We start from the raw sequence: 21,216 nt of genomic DNA, 5'->3' as shown, positions 1-21,216 counted from the left end.
TGCTGTCTATTTACTGAAGTTCCCCCGGAGTTATACCGACCGAGTGTGTCGTTGTACTGACACACCAGAGATGTTCACAAGTCATTTTTTGGAAGTCCAAGTCAAGTCTCAAGTCTTTTGCCACGAGTCCAAGTCAAGTCTCAAGTCTCTGTCCATCTGATCTGTCCCTAACACTGTATTGTTAAATCTTATGAATTCAAAGCATGTCCTGTAGCTACCATCCATACAGTCCAGTATCATAGCATGTTCTGTAGCTACCATCCATACAGTCCAGTATCAACATCAGTTGTAGGATGACTTTATGGGGTCTATTTAACACATCCCTTTAGCCCTCTGACCTGGTGAAATATTGACCTAAGTCTGTCACATCATATGGATACAACTATAAAGATATAATTTGCATGTTCCCAGCATTAGCACAACACTTAGCGATGGTTAGCTTGTTACCTGTGGTGATATATGCTACATGTAACGTCTCTTTCACTCAAAAAAATGTCTAATGTCGAAGTGGAAATCAAGAGAATATGTACCAGATACAGAACAACATGCATCTCAGTGTCAGTCCAAATTACGCACAATAAGCAGTTTGAACTCACTGATGTAATGCCATTTATTTTCTGAGTGTTAGTACGCTCAGTGAAACTGAGTCCAGCGTGAGGGAGACCCGACTCAGAGGAGGAGAGGTTAGTGAGGCCAGCGTCTCCACGGCAGGTGACAGTGCGCACGGATCCGCTGCGCCACACATGGATGAAATAATGAAATAGTAAATAGGGCTACAGTAACAGAAATATGTGCAGAATTAAGACAGTCAAGACGGCCCAGTGTTTGGTGGACCGGGTACACCTTGTTCACTTAGTAGACTACAAATCATCCACGGGATCAATTACGCCTCACATGAGTTCCCGGCCGGTGACCAGAATTGGCCGGTTTTCACGTTCTCGGCCATGACCGGCGACCGGCAGGTCAGTCTGACATATGGTGATTTCATGCTGGTCAACGCTACAATTAACTGACAACATAAGTTATACCAGTTACAGTTCTCAAGGACGCACGCACACACGGACGCCACGGCACGGACGCCACAGCACGGACGCCACAGCACGCTCTCTTTCTCTCAACTTCTCCGTTGTGTGTGGCGCGTACCCCCTCGCGGTGTGAAGGCGTGTCCGCGCTATTCTCCACATGTAGGAACCTGGTGAATTAACCTGCAACATGTCAGCTGTTTGGGAATTCTTCAGCGTGTGTGCAGAAGATAACAAGTTTACAATATGCAACACCTGCAAGGAGAAAGTAGGGCGTGGAGGGACGACACCAAAAACCTAAATCACATTTCTTTAGTTGATATTGGATGTGAGAAGAAGGAAATGGTTCTAACATTGCTCTTTAGATGTGTGTGAATGTCCCACACCAGGAGTAATTTATATAGTTCTATTTTATAGTGATCCATTATCTGTTCAACACATGTTCTGTTAAAGAAAAGATAGAAAATAAATATGTGTGTGTGCTGTAAAGTGGTTAGAAAAAATGAAATACTAAAATAAATACTATCGGCTGGCCTAACTCAAAGAAAATTGGAATCGGACTAGGAAGTTGTAATCGGTGCATCTCTAATATATATATATATATATATATATATATATATATATATATATTTTAGGGCTGGGCAAGTTAATGCGTTGTTATCGCAGAAACATTCTGAGAATCTCAACAAATGACGGCAGGTATGAGATTCCCTCAAGACGCACCATCACAAGAAGAATACACCAGTTGTTATGAAAAGGAGACACCTTTACAACGTGTTCCTCTCACTGGGGACTACTGGACATCACTGGGTAACCATGGTTACCTCGGAGTTACAGTCCATTATAGTGATGACCAGTGGGCGCTGCATTCACATACTCTGACTGGAATGAAAACAGAGGAGAGACGACATGCTGAAACGTTTGTTCTTCACCTCTAACAGGGACATTTGGTACTGAACAGAGATGGTTATAACAGGGACATTTGGTACTGAACAGAGACTGGTTATAACAGGGACATTTGGTACTGAACAGAGACTGGTTATAACAGGGACATTTGGTACTGAACAGAGACTGGTTATAACAGGGACATTTGGTACTGAACAGAGACTGGTTATAACAGGGACATTTGGTACTGAACAGAGATGGTTATAACAGGACATTTGGTACTGAACAGAGACTGGTTATAACAGGACATTTGGTACTGAACAGAGACTGGTTATAACAGGACATTTGGTACTGAACAGAGATGGTTATAACAGGACATTTGGTCCTGAACAGAGACTGGTTATAACAGGGACATTTGGTACTGAACAGAGATGGTTATAATAGGGACATTTGGTACTGAACAGAGACTGGTTATAACAGGACATTTGGTACTGAACAGAGACTGGTTATAACAGGACATTTGGTCCTGAACAGAGATGGTTATAACAGAGACATTTGGTACTGAACAGAGACTGGTTATAACAGGACATTTGGTACTGAACAGAGATGGTTATAACAGGACATTTGGTACTGAACAGAGACTGGTTATAACAGGACATTTGGTACTGAACAGAGACTGGTTATAACAGGACATTTGGTACTGAACAGAGACTGGTTATAACAGGGACATTTGGTACTGAACAGAGACTGGTTATAACAGGGACATTTGGTACTGAACAGAGATGGTTATAACAGGGACATTTGGTACTGAACAGAGATGGTTATAACAGGGACATTTGGTACTGAACAGAGACTGGTTATAACAGGGACATTTGGTACTGAACAGAGATGGTTATAACAGGGACATTTGGTACTGAACAGAGATGGTTATAATAGGGACATTTGGTACTGAACAGAGACTGGTTATAACAGGACATTTGGTCCTGAACAGAGATGGTTATAACAGAGACATTTGGTACTGAACAGAGACTGGTTATAACAGGACATTTGGTACTGAACAGAGATGGTTATAACAGGACATTTGGTACTGAACAGAGACTGGTTATAACAGGACATTTGGTACTGAACAGAGACTGGTTATAACAGGGACATTTGGTACTGAACAGAGATGGTTATAACAGGGACATTTGGTACTGAACAGAGACTGGTTATAACAGGACATTTGGTCCTGAACAGAGATGGTTATAACAGAGACATTTGGTACTGAACAGAGATGGTTATAACAGGACATTTGGTACTGAACAGAGACTGGTTATAACAGGGACATTTGGTACTGAACAGAGATGGTTATAACAGGGACATTTGGTACTGAACAGAGACTGGTTATAACAGGGACATTTGGTACTGAACAGAGATGGTTATAACAGGACATTTGGTACTAAACAGAGACTGGTTATAACAGGGACATTTGGTACTGAACAGAGATGGTTATAACAGGACATTTGGTACTGAACAGAGACTGGTTATGCTGCTCCCTGATAAAAGAAGAAAAATGTTTCTGCTTTCTGTTTTAATGTTACGATTGTGGCTCAGGATTTTGTGGTCAGTTTTATTTTATATCTAACAAACAGGATAACATGAATGCCCTGGCAGTGGCATTAAGCTTTCATTTAGTATTTGCTTTGATGACATTGTTTAAGTTGAGATTTACACTAAATATTTTATTTATCTGCTACTGTATGAACAAAATGCTGATGTTAAGTGTTTGCAGAACAAATCTTAAGGCACTTTTGTTCTTGGATTTTGCGTATAACAATGCGATTAAAACTTTTTATCGTTGCCCAGCCTTAATATATATATATATTAGAGGTCGACCGATAGTGGATTTTACCGATACCGATAGCTAGGTTGGGCCGTATTTGCCGATAACCGATTAATCGACCGATAGTATTTATAACTTATACAGTTGACAAAATACATACATTGTTTCAAAAAAAGTCCAGACGCTTTTGCCAATAATCAAAATAATAATGTCATATTTATTGATATTACACCCACAGCAATGCTACACAAGCATGTGTGTTGTCTAAAACAGTTCTCCTACATATTTGGAGTCATCCAGTGCAAAAATAAACATAATGAGCATTATAATTCATATAAAGGACAAACTATTTACATTTATTCAAAAAATGCCCAAATGTAAGCCAAATCTCAAAACAGTGACGCCATTCTTCTCTGTAGAACGGTTTAGAACGGTAACAGACGATCTCTGACCTGGAGGGATCTATCTTTCCCACTATACTCTTTGTTCTCGCTTGGATGCCCATATAAGGCGTAATGTGTGACGGACCTGCCTTCCCATTGGTTGAAAACGTAAACAAACCTTGTCGGTAGCACCTACTGTCTATGGGTAGCACGGAGTTAGCGGCAGAAATGACCAAAAACGTGATGAATTATGGACATCAAGTGGATAAATCTGGGATGTAACAGTTTGGATTTAATGCTCAACAACCCCGAAAAAAGGCACAAGTTCCAGGCTGGATAGAAAATCACCTGTAGAGGCTAGAAAGACACCAAATAACCGTGACGGCTAACTCGTTAGCTTTTAGCTGCAGCCATCAGTAAGTCTCTACGTTTAACTGTTATTAAATGATCTAAATATGAATCAGAGGTGCCGTTTGGGATCATGGACAATCCTTTAGGGTTCTGATTCTGACATTTGGGTCGGACTTTTTAGTGTTTATTTCTGTCAGTGTTTTAACCGCTTGAGGTAAGTTAGCCTACTGCTAATGTTTAGCATCATCTCAGCCTCGAAAGCAAACAAACATACTGCTGTGCTGTTCTTTCTCTAATGCAGCATCTATTCAACAAATTAATAACTTTATAATGATATGACAAAATGTACTGTATAAATACCTTTTTGCTGTCGATGCTTTAAACGCGCATCTGATGTCAGCCTTCTCCGTGCAGCATGTTCTCTCCGTGCAGCGCGCAGTAACACGTGTCGAAAATAAACAACACCAGGCGTCAGTGATAGTTTTTATTTCTCCTCTAGAGGCCGCTGTTGTAACTCATGATGCCAGCAGACCCTTCTCAGCTCTCGCATACTGTTTAATGAATGACAGCGCGTGTTTCTCAGCCGCTCCAGCAACGGACGCAACCAGGAAAAACTATCGGTATGGATTTTTGCCGATAACGATAGTTCCACCAATCAACTATCGGTGCCGATTAATCGGCAAAACCGATGAATCGGTCGACCTCTAATATATATATATAATATAGATAAAGTGATTCTTTACCCTAATACAGATGGACTGAGCCCTTATGTTCGCTAACTAGACGTCTGGGCGGACACTAAGTTAGGAAATGTAACAGCTTAATCAGGGTTCATACGTTTTGAAAAAACCTGGAAAAGTAATGGAATTTAAAAAATACAAATTCAAGGCCTGGAAAGCTTTTGGAAACATAAAAAGACCCAGAAAGTTTTGGAAACGTCATGGAATTTCTTTTTTAACACAGCATAATAATATGTGATTAATAAATGTATTTTCACGTCGTCCTAACCTCACCGTTCTATTCGGGGTACGATATTACGACTCCACTATATATACCACATACATCATCATTCATTTTATTGTTAAACCTCTGAGGGGAAACTTTAACACAGATTTTTATTCTTATTGTATAATGTCGACTGACATTTTCAGACAATACATAGTCATGGAAATTTGCCGAAAAGTATTGGTTAAAATGCGTATGAACCCTGTTAATGTGCAGGGACACACCTGTAGAGAACTGTTGAAATAACATGACTTTTTAATCAATATCAATTATTATTGTTTTTCAGACCTGATTGTGGTACCAGTTCATCCTGGAGATGATGTCACTCTGCCATGTCAGACTGATGATCCCTCCATCAGTGTTGTAAAGTGGACCAGACCTGACCTGGAGCCAAAGTATGTCCTCTTATACAGTGATGGACACTTGAAGTCATACAACCAGCATCCATCCTTTGAGGACAGGGTGGAGCTGGTGGACAGAGATCTGAAGGACGGAGACATGTCTTTAATTCTGAAGAATGTGAGCAGCATCGACGCTGGAACATACGAGTGTGGAGTTAGAACCGGTGATTCAAGACGGAAAAAGAGAGACACCAACTCTGACCCATTCAGACTCATCAGAACCGTCCGTCTGCAGGTTACAGAGCGAGGTGAGTAATTCTCTCTCAGAGAGTATTTCTGAGTACCAGGTTGTAGCTGCAGCTCCTCTAGAGTCTCCATGATGAGTTGGTCCCAGAGAGTCAGACAGAGAGAGAATCACTTCAGATCATCTCAACATTTAAAGAATATTTTACTCCTGTAGAAATACAGTAAGAAAAGTTACCTTAAACTTAAAGTACTTCTTACTTTCAATACACTTTCCTTAAGTAACAACAAAATGACTCGATGTGCGTCTGCAGGTGAGTGAGTCTCTCTCAGTGTGTTTTTCTGCAGTTTCTAACATCAGAGAGGATGAAGACTGCTCCACTATCACACATTTACTGACTCATATGTTTTATTATCTTCAGGTTCTGAGGATAGAAACTCCTCTCCTGAAGGCAGATACCGTGGACTGGCTGCAGCTGTTGCAGTTGCACTGTTTCTTGTAGTTGTTGGTGTCCTGATATACAGAAGATGTAAGAACAGGAGATCAGAACAACCTGCTGCTGCTGCTGATGAAGCATCAGCCGTTCAGTTCCTCTAACATCTCCCAGAGCTCTTAACACCTGACTGGTTTCTCATGTGCTGTATTATATACAACATGATTATCATTACTGCTGTGGGTGTGAGGTCATGTCCAGATCTGCTATTTGGTCTGTTTGCCCCCCCATTGTGGTGGTGGAGGAGGGGTCTGTGTATCTGAGTCTGGGATCTGTATTATCTGGAGGTCTGAGATCCTCCTAGGGTCTCCATGGTGAGCTGGTCCAGAGGAGGGTCAGACTGAGTAATGAACTTTACCTTTAGAGAACTACAACATTTACTCCAGTAAAAGTTTCTTCAGGGAAAAACTAATTTTACTTAACTCAAAGTACTTTTACTTTAAAAAGTAAAGTAAAATCTAAATTACTCCATATTTGATACTTCAAAAATGTGTTCAGATAAAATGTTTAAGAGCAGAATGAAGAACACAGAGATGTTCAGACAATATCAACTCAGCAGTAATACACTAAATACTTTGCTCTATTAAACAGATTAAATGTGATAATATTATGTATGTAACTGAATGTAGCAATAATATACTCAACGCTGAGATGTATCCCAGCAAGCTTTTAACAGGAAATGTTTCTTTAGTTGTAAATATCAGCAGATGGAGCCCCCCCCAAATATCTTCTAATCAGGTGTAGAGAGTGTAGAGTAATAATACATTTTATATGGAGAGAATTTTAAATGCGTGTTTTCTACTCGGACATATAAAGCCTCATGGTGCCTGATTTCTTCCAGCTAATGATATAATATACACTAACACTGAACGGTTTAAACTGAGGAGTTGATGACATTGTGAATATTGTTGTTATTGTAATTATAAAATCATCTGATGATCAGAATATCTCAGGGGGACATAGAGGACCAGTCTGTCTCTAAATAAGACCTTCAACTGGATTATTATCTATGAAATAGATTAACATGATGTTTCTAAAGGAAATGTTATGAAATGTGAATTATACCAAAGTGATGATCTTTGAAATCAGTTGATAATTATTTAATATGAATGAATGGATGAAATAATAATGATCAAAGACATGATGGAAGTTAATAACTCAGTTTTAACATTCAGATACATTAATGCGCCTTAAACTGTTCAACTCTTTTATCTTATTTTAATAAATACTTTATTTTTCTACATTTGGATTCTCAAGTTGTTACTTTTATAGATTCATTGTTGTGCACTTTTCTTACTTTGAACAAAGCTGAAGCAGCTTAAAATATCCAACCTCATATTGAAGTTCCAGTTGACCTAAAGTAAATGTGTACAGGAGGATGTAAATGTGTACAGGAGGATGTAAATGTGTACAGGAGGATGTAAATGTGTACAGGAGGATGTAATCCTGAGAGACTAAGATCTGATTCTGACAGAATCGTTGGTGTCAGCTGAAGAGATCTTTGTCCAACATGTTTTTTCAGTAACATTGCTTTCTCATGTGTGGTATACTAACCTACACTTCCCTTTATATATATTATGGAACGCCAAACAGTTCAAATACACGTGATTGTCCACGTGGCCAACACGTAGACAAGACGCTGATTTTTTTTAGGGGGATGGTTGCGTCATGCCAAAAGATTTTTACCCTCATTGCATTTCAAGGGTACGGAGCCCCAGAAGGGTCACGGCGATATATATTTTCAGGGAACTACTATTGCGTTCCCTCTCAAACCTTTTCTTCCTCCATTCCTGAGTAATGGGTCTATTTCCAGTCAGCTGCCCGGCTCAACGCCACAATATGGATCAGCTCGTTGGATTTTACTTTGAGCTGGGAATGCTGGTATAGCCTATACTGCTCAATGGGCACATTCATATCTGTTCTATAATCAATAACTATTTATTTAATGAATGAAAAGATAAAGTGCGATGAACCAACTGATCGTATTATCAGAGACTCTGCAGCCCCCCTCCATAGAGGCTCCGCTCATGTTCTGCTAAGTCGTAGCTTGTGTCCATTTTATTTCTATAGTTGTATCAAATTAGACAAATAACTAATATTTTCTGTATCAGAAAGTAAACAAACACGTACAGATATAACATATTTAGACACCACCTAAATTAGAAACTGCATAATATGCCGCAATAGACCCAAAATGTAGCCTATCTGAAACTATAAACTTAAAACCTAATATCCTAATACTTGTTAATGTTATAAGATTTACCATTTCATCTAATTTGATATCAAATACAATGACATTAGATCCTAAATGTGTTACAGTAGATGCCATGCTACCAAGTTGTAGACTTAGACACTTTTACCAACCTGGACATAAAGCTTAATTAGACAGCAGGCTGATATTATAAGGATGTAATGCCATATAAGGGCATAACCTTTAGTCAGACAAAACCCTCAGAGATCACAAGACAATATATTTATTTGGCCTTTATTTAAGTTTTACTTTATTATGGCTCATTTGTGGCTGATTAGAAGAACACTGCCGTAAACTGAGATATGTCACATCAGGTCACATCTGGTCTCTACTTCACACGTCCCTTACAGCCCACATAGACACCAGACCGTGATGTAATTGTTGATGTAGATCTGTTGTAATTAAACAGGTTTGTCCCACACAGTAGCCTACAGGAATATAGATTATTACAGGCAGTGTTCGGACTATACCGTGGCCTTTGGGGGAGCCAACTTTTTTTTTTCTTCTTTTCACTGAGGGGGGTCTTGCCGTGCGTTTTCGCGACTTACAATGACTTACAAAGATATATTGTAATGGTAAAATTATTTTTAAGCATGATTCTTTATATTATTGTTTTATTTCTGTTTTAGTTTCTCTCACAATGCTGAAAGGGAGTTTCTCTCATTCTCACATGTAGAATCTGATTCTAACTAAGTGAGAATCACAAAGTCTGGAACATAATGTGAGCACTGTTTGTCTGAACAGATAGGGGCTACTAGGTCACCCTAAAACTATCTCTCCTGATACATTTAGTTCTCCCATGCCAGTTGAGATGCAACCGGGGGGGTGAAAGTTGTACAGGGGGGAGAGGCGAGATGTTTCCTGTGTTTTTAGATTGTCTTTATCATCTATCAAATTGCCTGTGAGAAATGCAGTCATGATAAGCCAAGTGCGTGTGTGCTGTCACTCTGAAGATGTATTTAAGCTCAGTATTCCTGTTCACTCATTGAAAAGACATGTTCTGGGCTGCCGTGCCCTTTGTGAAACCTGTGTTACTCCTATATTTTTGCAAGTTTATAATAAAATACAAAAACCTAACTTGGTTTAGTTTGCAATTGTCTTACTTGTTTGACTTTTTTAACTTTCTAAAATCCACCCCTGCTGCAGAAACTTCCACAACAACATAACAGCTACAAGTGTATGCACTATACAGGATTTACCCTATTATACTTTATCAACAGGAATTGATAGGTCAAACAGCAAACAGCCACCCACAAATAGTCTATAAACAAAGTATCAGGCTGTCTTTGAGATTTCACATGAACAACGGTTAAAGACAAGTTACTCAGGCTACTGAAGAATACCATAATTCCTCTGTTCAATTAGGCCTAAAACATCAAGAGTCACCCAGACCTTTAACAACCCAGCTACAACTTATTGGGAATAGCATGCCTTACCTTAACACAGAATCGACCACAGAGGCCTGGGCTCAGCTTTCTTTGCTGTTCGTCCAGAAATCCAAGAAGTGGATGTGCGATGACCTGCCTTAATCCAAGATGTGATAAAGGGAATTGGGTCAAAACTCTCCAATGGGGGTTCATTAATGTCCAGAAAAAGGAGTGATGAGAGGCTGTTTTCACGCAACCTATTGCTGTCAGTATCAGTGACAGCAGAAAATCCCCTCTCACACTCAGCTGAAGTAGGAAGGTATGTTCTACTCTCTGTACAAATCTTTTCCAGCTTTCTGCCTGGTGCCCTGTCTTGTAACTTCCAGTTGCCAAACTCCTCGACCACCTCTCTGGCTGGTTCCCCACGTACACGTGGGCCAAGCAATGTATGGACTGGATGTTTGGAAAGTCACACTTAAGCTTACTTGGCAAGACACTGAACCCTGACTTGCTCCAGATGTTGAAGCACGCCCTCATACTCTGCTTCTGACTGGCTAGTAGTCCTTACCTAGGTACTGTCAGGGCACGCCCTCATACTCTGCTTCTGACTGGCTAGTAGTCCTTACCTAGGTACTGTCAGGGCATGCCCTCATACTCTGCTTCTGACTGGCTAGTAGTCCGACTCCCAACAAAGATGGAATAGAAGTGTGATGCCTCACTCTGTAGCTAAAAAGGAGAGCTCAACAAAAAAGAGGAGCTGCAGCAATGTGCAGTACACGAAAAATATGGTGTGTTTTATAAATTAAACCATCTAAACCTATTCTGATATAACCTCTAAATACAATTATGAACCTGAAAATGAGCATAATATGAGCAGTTTAAAACTCAGTCCTCACGAGGATATAAAAACAAGAATGCACACACACACACACACACACGGCCCCTGAGAGTCCCCTGAAAACCAATAAAAACGTATAAAAGTCCACTGTTTAAGAGGAAGTACAACTTTTCCAGTTTTTTTTCTTCTTAACACTTGTTGCTGATGGCAGGGCTAAAATGGAAACTCAGTTCATGTGAAATGGACTTCACGCTCACAGAGCTGTTTATAGAGATTATAGTAAGATAAGCATGTTGACAACAGGAGGAACAAGTCACGATGTCTCTCTGTCTCTCTCTGTCTCTTTCTCTCTCTCTCTCTCTCTGTCTGTCTCTCTGTCTCTCTCTCTCTCTCTCTCTCTCTCTGTCTGTCTCTCTCTCTCTCTCTCTCTCTCTCTCTCTCTCTCTCTCTCTCTCTCTCTCTCTCTCTCTCTCTCTCTCTCTCTGTCTGTCTCTCTCTCTCTCTCTCTCTCTCTCTCTCTCTCTCTCTCTCTCTCTGTCTCAATTCAGTTAGTTGATGTCAATGTTAAATAGTCAATATAGATATTGTTTTTGTCTAATTTGGTTCAATTTAATTTAATGAAGTATTGTTTAAACATTTAAAATGGTGTTGTCTCCCTCTTTGTTGTGACCTCCTGACCCAGGTCATGAGAAGGGGGCGGGGGGGTTTGTTAAATGAAGTCATATTAGCAGTAGGTTGTGTGTTGGCTGTCTAAACACAAATGTCCTTACTTTTTGTGCTAAATTTAGTTAATTTTGCTTAGGAAAGTCCTTAACAGAGTAAAATTACATGGAAGTATAGTTAAGAGCTGTTCGAATTGTCTAAGTGATAAGGAAAGGTGCTTCAATTTTCCTTTATCATCTTCTTTAGCAAAGGATACCTTGGACTATTATTTACGAAAGAAAAGTAAACAATGCCATCCCACAGAGAAATAATCTACCAAACACAAATTCCCTTACTTTTTGTGCTAAATTTATTTGCTGAAAATAATATTTTTTATGTCCACAGATTTAGCTCCTGTACGTCCTCCAGCTGTGTTGGACCAAACTGTAGACTCAAGTCTGCATAGTGAAGAAGATAGTGGTGTTTTGGTCTCAGATTTGAATTCGGTGAATAACTCTTGCCTCATTTCCACATCCTCTTCAGTCAGTACCTTCATGTAAGCAATCTGAGACTCTGAGAGGCTAGGTGCACAGACAAATTTGACTAACTCCCTCAGAAGAAGTAGCAGCTGCCAGACAGCGTTGTCAGCATCTTCAATTCTGTCATGTACCACAATAGGCAGGAACCGCAATAGCCACCTGTTTTGGGCTGCATGGCCTCCAAGCCTTTTTCCGTTGTTTGGAATTGCATTTGGCTCGTTGCTGTTTTCACCTGGAAATAATTTGAGTCTGTCATTTAGTGACTAGTAACTGAACCACTTCTCTTCTTTAATTAAGCACTGCAAACACATTGCCAGGTCATAGTCCACAACACCCTCGAACAAGTCGTGCTAAACAGGGCGGCAGCCCAGGTTGACACACATGGAAATGTGAGAGTTTGTTGAAAACACTGTTGCCTTTAATGCCCTGATGCATGGTCACTTCAGGGTGACTCTCCAAAAACTGCACAGACTCATTATAATCAGCAGGATCTCTATGAGTGAAAACTGTGAGAGGGATAGACAGAAACACATCTTTTGTGACTAGACCAATCATGTGGGAGCCCAGATTATCTCCCATTATGCATGCAGCAGTACCTCTGTATATCTTATCCTCAAAAGATATGCCCTTTTCCTCCAGCTCACACAAGTCTGACACAAGCTCACCGAAAACTTTATCTTACTTTATCTTACTTTACCAAAATATTTACAGTCTTTCTCTGTACAGAGCAGTACCAACTGGATTTGATCAACAGTTGATCTGATGTGAGGATAGAAATTTCCAAGAGTGAAGTACACAGCTAAAACTTTGTGCTTTAGCTTGGCAGATCCAAGAGGATTAGCCACCTCGAAAGTGTCTTGAAAAAGCATCACCTTTAAAGAATCGGGGTCTGTGGCAAACATCGCATTAGATCTAGTTTCAGTGAAATCACGAAGTGTACTATCTTCAACATGAATAGGGTTAAAACTCTGCTGAGTTTCACTTCCCTTTTTCAGCATTGCTCTGAGGCTATCCAGTAATGGAATGTAATGGTAGTATCTCCTCTGCCCTCTATCATTGTAGCCAAGTGTGACACACATTCACACACTGATGTCTTGCCCAAGGACGCTTGGACATGTAGACTCCACTCTACCACCTGAGCTGCCCCCGATGTCTTTGCTATGACAACTCGACATTAACCAAGACAACATAAAATTGATTGATGATTATCAAACTTGGTTTTGATTATTGGCTGGCTGTCATGAGAGCATTGACATGGACTTTTCCTGAAGATGTTATAAATGTTATACCACTTGTTTGACCACATTGAATACAGTACCGATGGGATTTTGGACAGATAACATTAGCTTTAGGCTACTTGTTGCTAATGTCCCCACTAAATGCTACTAAACGGTAGTCAGCTGCTGTTAGCTAGTTAGCTTGGTTAGCTGTACAGCTGACTCCGCCCCGGGGGGCAAAGAGCCAAACCCAGAAAGAAAACCATCTCTGTGGTGTATTCCCTGTCATAAACTGGCCTCCCTGTCAGTCTCAGAGGCCGGTTTACTTAGAGGTCCATTATCCGTTAACCAGGAAATTGGTGTTTTTCTAGGATGGCGAGGGCACATCCCACTTTGCTCTGCCTCTGATTAGCTAACCCTTGGGATTCTTGGTATTTCCACCATTTGGTCCCTATTGTTAGGGGTTTGTTCTGACCCAGAACGCAGAGATTTCACACAGGCAACGTAAAGCAGTTTAGAAAGGTTTTAATGAACAAAGTGTACTCAGAGAAACAATGTAGGTGTGTCAAGGCAGGGGAAACTCCTGGCTGGTCCGAGTTCTGAGGTGAGCCGACCGGGGAGAATCCAAGTTGTTAAGTGACTAGTGGCGGAGAGGCAGGGATGAGTACACAGATGGTTTCCAAAGGTGGAGTATGAGGCTGGACGGTGTTAAGAAATCTAAAAGATGTTATTGTTTGATTTCTGAGGAGGAAGGAGAGGCTTGGTCCAATTGAAGATTAAGCAAAAGGTTTAATAAACAACATGATGAAAATGACAAGATAGAAAGCAAATGTTACACTGCAGTTGACAGCGGACTGAATCATGCTTCTCCTTGATGGAGTCACATAAAAACAGTCTTGTGACATGACAAAACAATACACAGCAAGCAGCGGACATACAAGACATGCTTCCTTGTGGGGTCACAGTTTGCAGTCCCGACTCTTTCTCAGTATTCCAAATTTATCCTAAAGAAGTTGAGGGTGGTTCCTCAAATGACATCTCTCCCTATTGGTCAGATGTTTTCTCACAATAAGGTCCCACCTCTGAATTGCCAGGTTACTCCAGGTCAAGACAAAGGTAATTTATCATGGTAGAGCCAATTCTATTCAAGTTTACAGAGATATGCATTTCCTTTGTTCTAATCAAGTCTGGCCCAGCAGGGAGTGGCTCCCCAACAGGCCAAGACAACAGTTACCTTTCCTGTGGGGACAATGAGTCTCCTCTAGTATGAAAATTGACGGTCATGACTTAATCATTCTTTAGAAGCTTGGGTTGGAATGAGGCATGTCAAATGTTAATTAAGGCTAGTCAGTTGATTCAATCTGGCTGTAGGGAACATAATGTACATTTAAACCAAAAGTGCATTGTTTTCATATACATACATAACCATTGTTTTAACTTTTTAAAACCCAACAACGGTGAGACTGGAAGCATGCAGGCACAGCGGAGGAAGCAGCAGGTCTGAGCGGTAACTAGACAAAGACACAGGGTAAGTATGAGCACAAGATCACACAGACAAAACTAGAGAACAACTAGAACTCAGAGCCAAGTTACCACATGGGTTGTACATAACGAACTGGCACCAACGAGGTGATCAGCCCGGGTTTAAGTATTGCTGGGTTGAATCTTGGAGATGAGCTGCAGCTGTGAAGAACGGCTGTGCAGAGTTGACCGGCCACGCCCCTTGCCCTAGTTTCCACAGAACACACCTCCAGCACTCCAGGTGGAAAAGCACAGACAAAAACACCCAAAAAAGGGCGGAGAGAGATCTGACCATAACACCTATGTCAAATTAGCTTCAAATCTGGCGCATTTCCTGGGAGCCTGGGATGGATAAACAACCACAAGACTCTCACCCAGGAGACCACTGTTTGTGTACTGTGTAAAAGAAAAGGTCAACATTAACTTATTGTAAGTTTAGTTACGTACGCAACATACTTCAGTAACGTCACATTCGAAACAATCACAAATGTAGGCCTACTTAATTAAACCCAAATCACAATCTTATCCTAAACCTAACCAAGTAGATTTGTCGCCCAATCCTAATGCTGCCCTGCATGTTGAAAAAGACGGTAAAAGAGTTTTAATGGAGTGGTCTCTGCATGAGCTGGATGAAAGAAGGAGATCATGCTGATATGTCTTTAATGTGCTGAAACAAGAGGGTTTAATTGAACATGAGACCAAGATTCTTCCATTGAGATATCACACAGTTGTTGAGTTACTATTACTTAATCAAACTGGGGTCTATGTCCAGCAGTGAAGGTTCTTCACAGCAGACAGGCAGACATCTAACTAAACAGATTGGTCCTAGACAGCTGGTTGAAAGAGCTGGAGGTGAACAGTTAGAGTCACTCTGAGTCCAGCAGAGGGCAGCGTGGACCAGGGAGACCTTCAGATCTGTTCACAGGGAGGAGGAGGAGGAGGAGGAGGAGGAGGAGGAGGAGCCAACAGTAGTCTCTCTTATCAGACCTGCTGCAGTGGGTCAACACTTTGTAACCTGATTATAGGTGAACTTCATAACCCACTGCAGCACTCAGTGTCCAGATTATTAGGTACAGCTAGAATGAAGTCTTATACAACAGCGTCCTTGAACATTATAACTTTCATGAATAATGTTGAGTTTGTGTTAATTCAACTGTGTAATAGTTTTGGAGGGGTGTTTGATATTTTAAGCCCCCACCGTCGCCTTCCAGCCAGCGCTGCCTTGCATGCTTGGAAGTCGATGTTGGAGGCTTAAAACACCATCTAGCTTTTGGAGGATGTAGTATGTGTAACTGTTTAACTGTATTGTGTTACAGTGACAGGTCTTTCTATTTATCAACTCTGTTTATACCAATGAGGTAAATAACTTGTAATAACACATGTATTATTTTCAATAAACTGAATTGCATATATGTATTTCAAAGTGTTTTTTTCTAATGGAGTATCTTATGTCAACATTAAGTTGATCCTCTGTTGCTGATCTTGCTAAATGTATTCCAGGCTTCAGAGTGCCACATCAGTCCTAAAGTAGCCCTACTATAAGGTGCCTCAGCTGCAGGTGTATTATAGTAATGCGTATATTTTTTTAAGAGCCTGAATTTCATATTCAAGTTTCAAGTTATTTCTAACTAAAGTACTTTAGCTGCCGATTCTCCTTCAGATTCAGCTGGCTTCCTGTAGCCCGCGCTGATAGTCCCACCCTCTCGTGCAAATACAAACCAAACTGCATACCAACCCCTCCCTAGTGCACCGCTGGGGAAGTTCAAAACACATATCCAGACTCAAGAACACATAACAGCAGATCAGAGCCACCAACTGCTCCCTAGTCCTAGCGTTGAGGAAATGATCTAAAGATCTACTGCCAGAGAGAACCGTGTCAGGATACAGAGACGACAGCAGATCACCTCTCAGATCTCATGACTCCATTTCTGCTCCTGCTGTTCTTTCAGACTGAAGCAGCTTCTGGTAAATATCAGCTCTTATTGTGAAAAGGTTGTTGAAAGGAAATGTGAATATGTTTAAAACGATATAAAGTATTATCATTATGATCATCTGTTTAATTTACAGTCAAGTTCAGTTTTTTGTAAGTAAATGTTTGACTAAAAATAATTGTAAAATTTAGGCTTGTATGTATTTGTATTTAAGTATGAATAGTGAACATTTAATTGTATTTCCTTACACAGTAATGGGTTTGTGATTCATAATTGTTGTGTTCTACTTTGTCAGTAACGTAAGAGTGTTATAGTGCTGTTTCAGACTGTTTGAGAAAGAGAGGAAGGGACGGACCATAGACTGTAGGGAGGAGGAGGGGAGAGAGAGAGGGAGGGAGGGACCTAGACTGTAGGGAGGAGGAGGGGAGAGAGAGAGGAAGGGAGGGACCTAGACTGTAGGGAGGAGGAGGGGAGAGAGAGAGGGAGGGAGGGAGGGACCATAGACTGTAGGGAGGAGGAGGGGAGAGAGAGAGGAAGGGAGAGACCTAGACTGTAGGGATGAGGAGGGGAGAGAGAGAGGAAGGGAGGGACCTAGACTGTAGGGATGAGGAGGGGAGAGAGAGAGGAAGGGAGGGACCTAGACTGTAGGGAGGATGAGGCGAGCAGGAGGATAATGGTGCATTCATGCCACCTCGGAATGACAGGGACCGCCCCCGTGATTACGTTGTTTTTCCGACTACCAGTATTCACATGGTTAGGATGGTCTTATATACAGTCTATGGGATGGTCGGGATGCGTGTTCTTCTTCTTCTGTTATATTGGCGTTTGGCATAACAACTTGTTGCATGACTGCCACCAAATGTTGGGCGTAGCCTAGAGCATCAGGTGGTGAAAACCTGGTGAAAACATGGAGGCTACAATCATTTGCTGGTGTTTGGAGGGTGTGACATGTATTGGTCTGTGCAGTGTTGTGATTGGCTGAATTAATACAACCTCACCAGGTGCGTGTGTGGCGCTTTCTTTCTTTTTTTTTTTTTCTCTTTTAAAAAAAGAAAAAAAATGAATGACAAATTCAAAAATACATATACACCCGGGGTTAGGAGGTACATTAAATATGAAAGAGTGAAAAAACAAAAAATACATTTAATAATTTAGCAGTTCATGCAATTAAGAAATGTACAAATATCAAGAGTCTTTAAGGCTTTAGGGTTTGTAGAGTGCTGAATAGTTTGTACGTGTTTCAGCATTTCATTCATAAAGATTTTAAATAGAGGTTTTCTGTTAGAAAATTTAATTTTGTGAACGTGAAATTTTGCCAAGATAACAAAAGGATTGATGATATAATACTGTTTTTGTTCTAGACATCATAAAACGTCTTTGTACAGCAGAGGAAAGTTGACAGAAATGTTACAGCAGATATAGTCTCACTTTGCCAGACCTTCCTCCAGGAACATTGTGGATATAGATTACTGCAGATATATGGGGCAAAGTCTTTCAAAAAAAAAAAAAATATATATATATGGGTTTACGTTTTTACAGGTGTATCTGTAAACTGGGCAGTTGATAACAACACAAACAGAAATTCCGTCACGGAACGGAAATTTCAAAAGGAGAAAATACTGGCGTTAGCATTGTTGTCAAAAAAGATAGTATTTCAACTTAGTATGTTTCCTTAATATCTGATGATGCATTGGGGTCATTTTTGGATTTATTACAGTAAATATATTACATATTGGACCTTTAAGTATAAGAACAGCTCCAAAATAAGTGTGTGGTTGTTTCTCGATCAACTCCACAGAAAGAGCAGTCAATGTCATATTTTATCTTTGCAAATAATGTTTTGCTGGAGATGGAGATGTTTAAAACAGACATCTCAAGGTTTTTTGTGATTAAATATCTTGAAGGAAAGGTCCAAACTTTGTAGTAACTGAGTAACTGAAGTAATGGATTACATACTGTATGGGATGGTGACAATGTCCTTTTGAAAGAGGGATCTGATCCTTCTGTTTCTGGTTGAAAGGCTCGATAAAAGACATATTTTCCCTATTATTGTGTCATTCACTGACAACAGACGAGGAGAAGGAAGTGGTTCAGTGTTACCTCTAAATAACATCATCACACCTTTAGGAATGGCATCCATTACAAGAGCAAACTACTTTTGGGGGACAGGGATGTCATCTGAATTGAATAACTTTTAACAAATGGAATATTATTGTTAAAACAACTCTGGAAAAATAAGGATTGGTTTTTTAATATGTCATTTAAACGTGTAATATGTCATTTTCTGACGCTAGTTGTAGTTTTCATTGTTTAACATAATTGCAGATTGAAATATATCTGTTCACAGATAGGTTTATCCATTACAGTTTCATTCACGTTACGTTTAGTGATGTATAGTCATGTCATTCTGATAAAGTAGCTGCAGTTTCCTCCACATAATTACGTTTTCTTGATGCGATTTGTGGTAGCTAGCTAGCTATTTGACTAGTTAGCGAGCAAGCAAGCTAACATTAGCCAGCAGCTAAAACCACAATATCACAATATATTTCACGTCAGTGTAACTTTTTGGATGTTTTCAGTACCAGGGGGAAAGGGTTTGATCGTTTTTAGACAATTTAATGCAGAAATGTTACATATTGTACCTTTAAGGCTGATTTATGGTTCGCTGGGGGGGGCGATGCAACGCTACCAAGCTACGGTCGAGCGCCGTAATGGGTAGTTATATTTTTGGACAGGTGATGTCATGCTCTGTATCTCCACGTACCTCTGTACGTAGCCACGGAGTAGATTTAATCATGTCAACACGTATCTCAGTGAGGAGCTTCTTCATGAGTTGACCTCGTGGTAATAAAGTCCTGTGATATCTCTGATAATTAACATGTGTCACACCTGATGGAGGTCTTTAGAAATACCATGACTTTTATTGATTACTATTGTTTATTATTGTTTTTCAGACCTGATTGTGGTAACAGTGCATCCTGGAGATGATGTCATTCTGCCATGTCAGGCTGCTGATTCCTCCATCAGAGCTGTAAAGTGGACCAGACCTGACCTGGAGCCAGATATCGTCCTCTATTACAGTGATGGACACTTGGATACAACCCACCAGCATCCATCCTATAAGGACAGGGTGGAGCTGGTGGACAGAGATCTGAAGGACAGAGACGTGTCTTTAATTCTGAAGAATGTGAGAAGCATTGACGCTGGAACATATGAGTGTGGAGTTATAACCAATGATACTGACCCAATCATAACCATCAGAACCGTCCGTCTGCAGGTTCCAGGTGAGTAATTCTCTCTCAGAGAGTATTTCTGAGTACCAGGTTGTAGCTGCAGCTCCTCTAGAGTCTCCATGATGAGTTGGTCCCAGAGAGTCAGACAGAGAGAGAATCACTTCAGATCATCTCAACATTTAGAGAATATTTTACTCCTGGGAAAGTACTGTAAGACAAGTTACCTTAAACTTAAAGTCCTCAAGTAACAACAAAATGACTCAATAATTTACACTTGAAAAATGTGCTTAGATAAAAGTAAAAAATAAGTCATTATAATGTTTTGATCGATGATCATTTCAGATATCCAAAACGTCATTCTTCCTCTCCAGAAACAACATTTTAGAAATCTGAAAACAGAATTCTTACAAAGAACTTCAATTTCAGATACAGTTTAGTTGTTGCTAGTCATAATTTTAATTTCAGATATCCAGAATGTTATTAGAAATATCTGATATACATTTTGACTAGTACAAATGTAAAATTAACTACAATTAGAATAATGACTAGAAGATAAGTTATAATTTATTAATCCCACACTGGGGAAATTCTTACAGCAGCTCAAAACACATCAGAATAACAGAAATACACATTAAATAGACATAAAATGAACATATACATAAAGTATTACAAGAAATAGAATTAGTAGAATTATTTATAATAATAATAATAGTAATAATAAAAAAAATGTAAACACCCTTATATAAACATACAGTGTACTGTACACAGATATACAGATGAGTAAGGTTGTTGTTGTTGTTGTTGTTAAGGAGAAACAGAAATCTACAAATCATTTCTGGATATCAGGGTTTTTTTTGGAGATCTGAAATTGAAAGTCATGAATAACAAAAGTCACGTAATTTGTCCTCGGAAGAATGACGATATGTTCTTTTTGAATAAGAAGAATAGAAATACAGATATCTGCTATAAATATCCAGTATATCTACTAAATGTTAAAACAGCTTGCCTGTGACGTGCTGTGTTGTGATTGGTGGATTTAAACAATAGGAAACAGATGTTATAACCCACCGTGGTGCTGCAGTCACACACACACACACACACACACACACACACACACACACATATATATAT

The 21,216-nt window shown here is 40.0% G+C and overlaps 2 protein-coding genes and 1 long non-coding RNA gene across 3 annotated transcripts in view; 2 read left to right on the top strand and 1 right to left on the bottom strand.

Annotated features, from left to right (window-relative positions):
* The window catches only part of LOC116034141 (hemicentin-1-like), a 1,482,957-nt gene that overhangs the window by 495,248 nt on the left and 966,493 nt on the right, over window positions 1–21,216 (top strand). The window contains exon 15 of the mRNA XM_035993823.1: window positions 19,807–20,136. Within this exon, the coding sequence (XP_035849716.1) occupies window positions 19,807–20,136 (330 nt within the window). The remainder of the gene's footprint in view (window positions 1–19,806; window positions 20,137–21,216) is intronic.
* The window catches only part of LOC116034453 (Fc receptor-like protein 5), a 245,863-nt gene that overhangs the window by 30,228 nt on the left and 194,419 nt on the right, over window positions 1–21,216 (top strand). The gene's annotated exons all lie outside the window — the stretch shown is intronic.
* On the bottom strand, window positions 203–21,081 carry LOC118493591. Its single transcript, XR_004895536.1, has 3 exons — window positions 21,072–21,081; window positions 19,771–19,782; window positions 203–333 (listed from the first exon to the last, which is right to left on the bottom strand). It is a non-coding gene; the product is annotated as an uncharacterized LOC118493591 (long non-coding RNA).

Source organism: Sander lucioperca, chromosome 17, assembly GCF_008315115.2.
Source record: "Sander lucioperca isolate FBNREF2018 chromosome 17, SLUC_FBN_1.2, whole genome shotgun sequence".
Lineage (NCBI taxonomy): Eukaryota > Metazoa > Chordata > Actinopteri > Perciformes > Percidae > Sander > Sander lucioperca.
The sequence above is the reverse complement of the archived record's forward strand: the minus strand, read 5'-3'. Positions and strand labels throughout refer to the sequence as shown.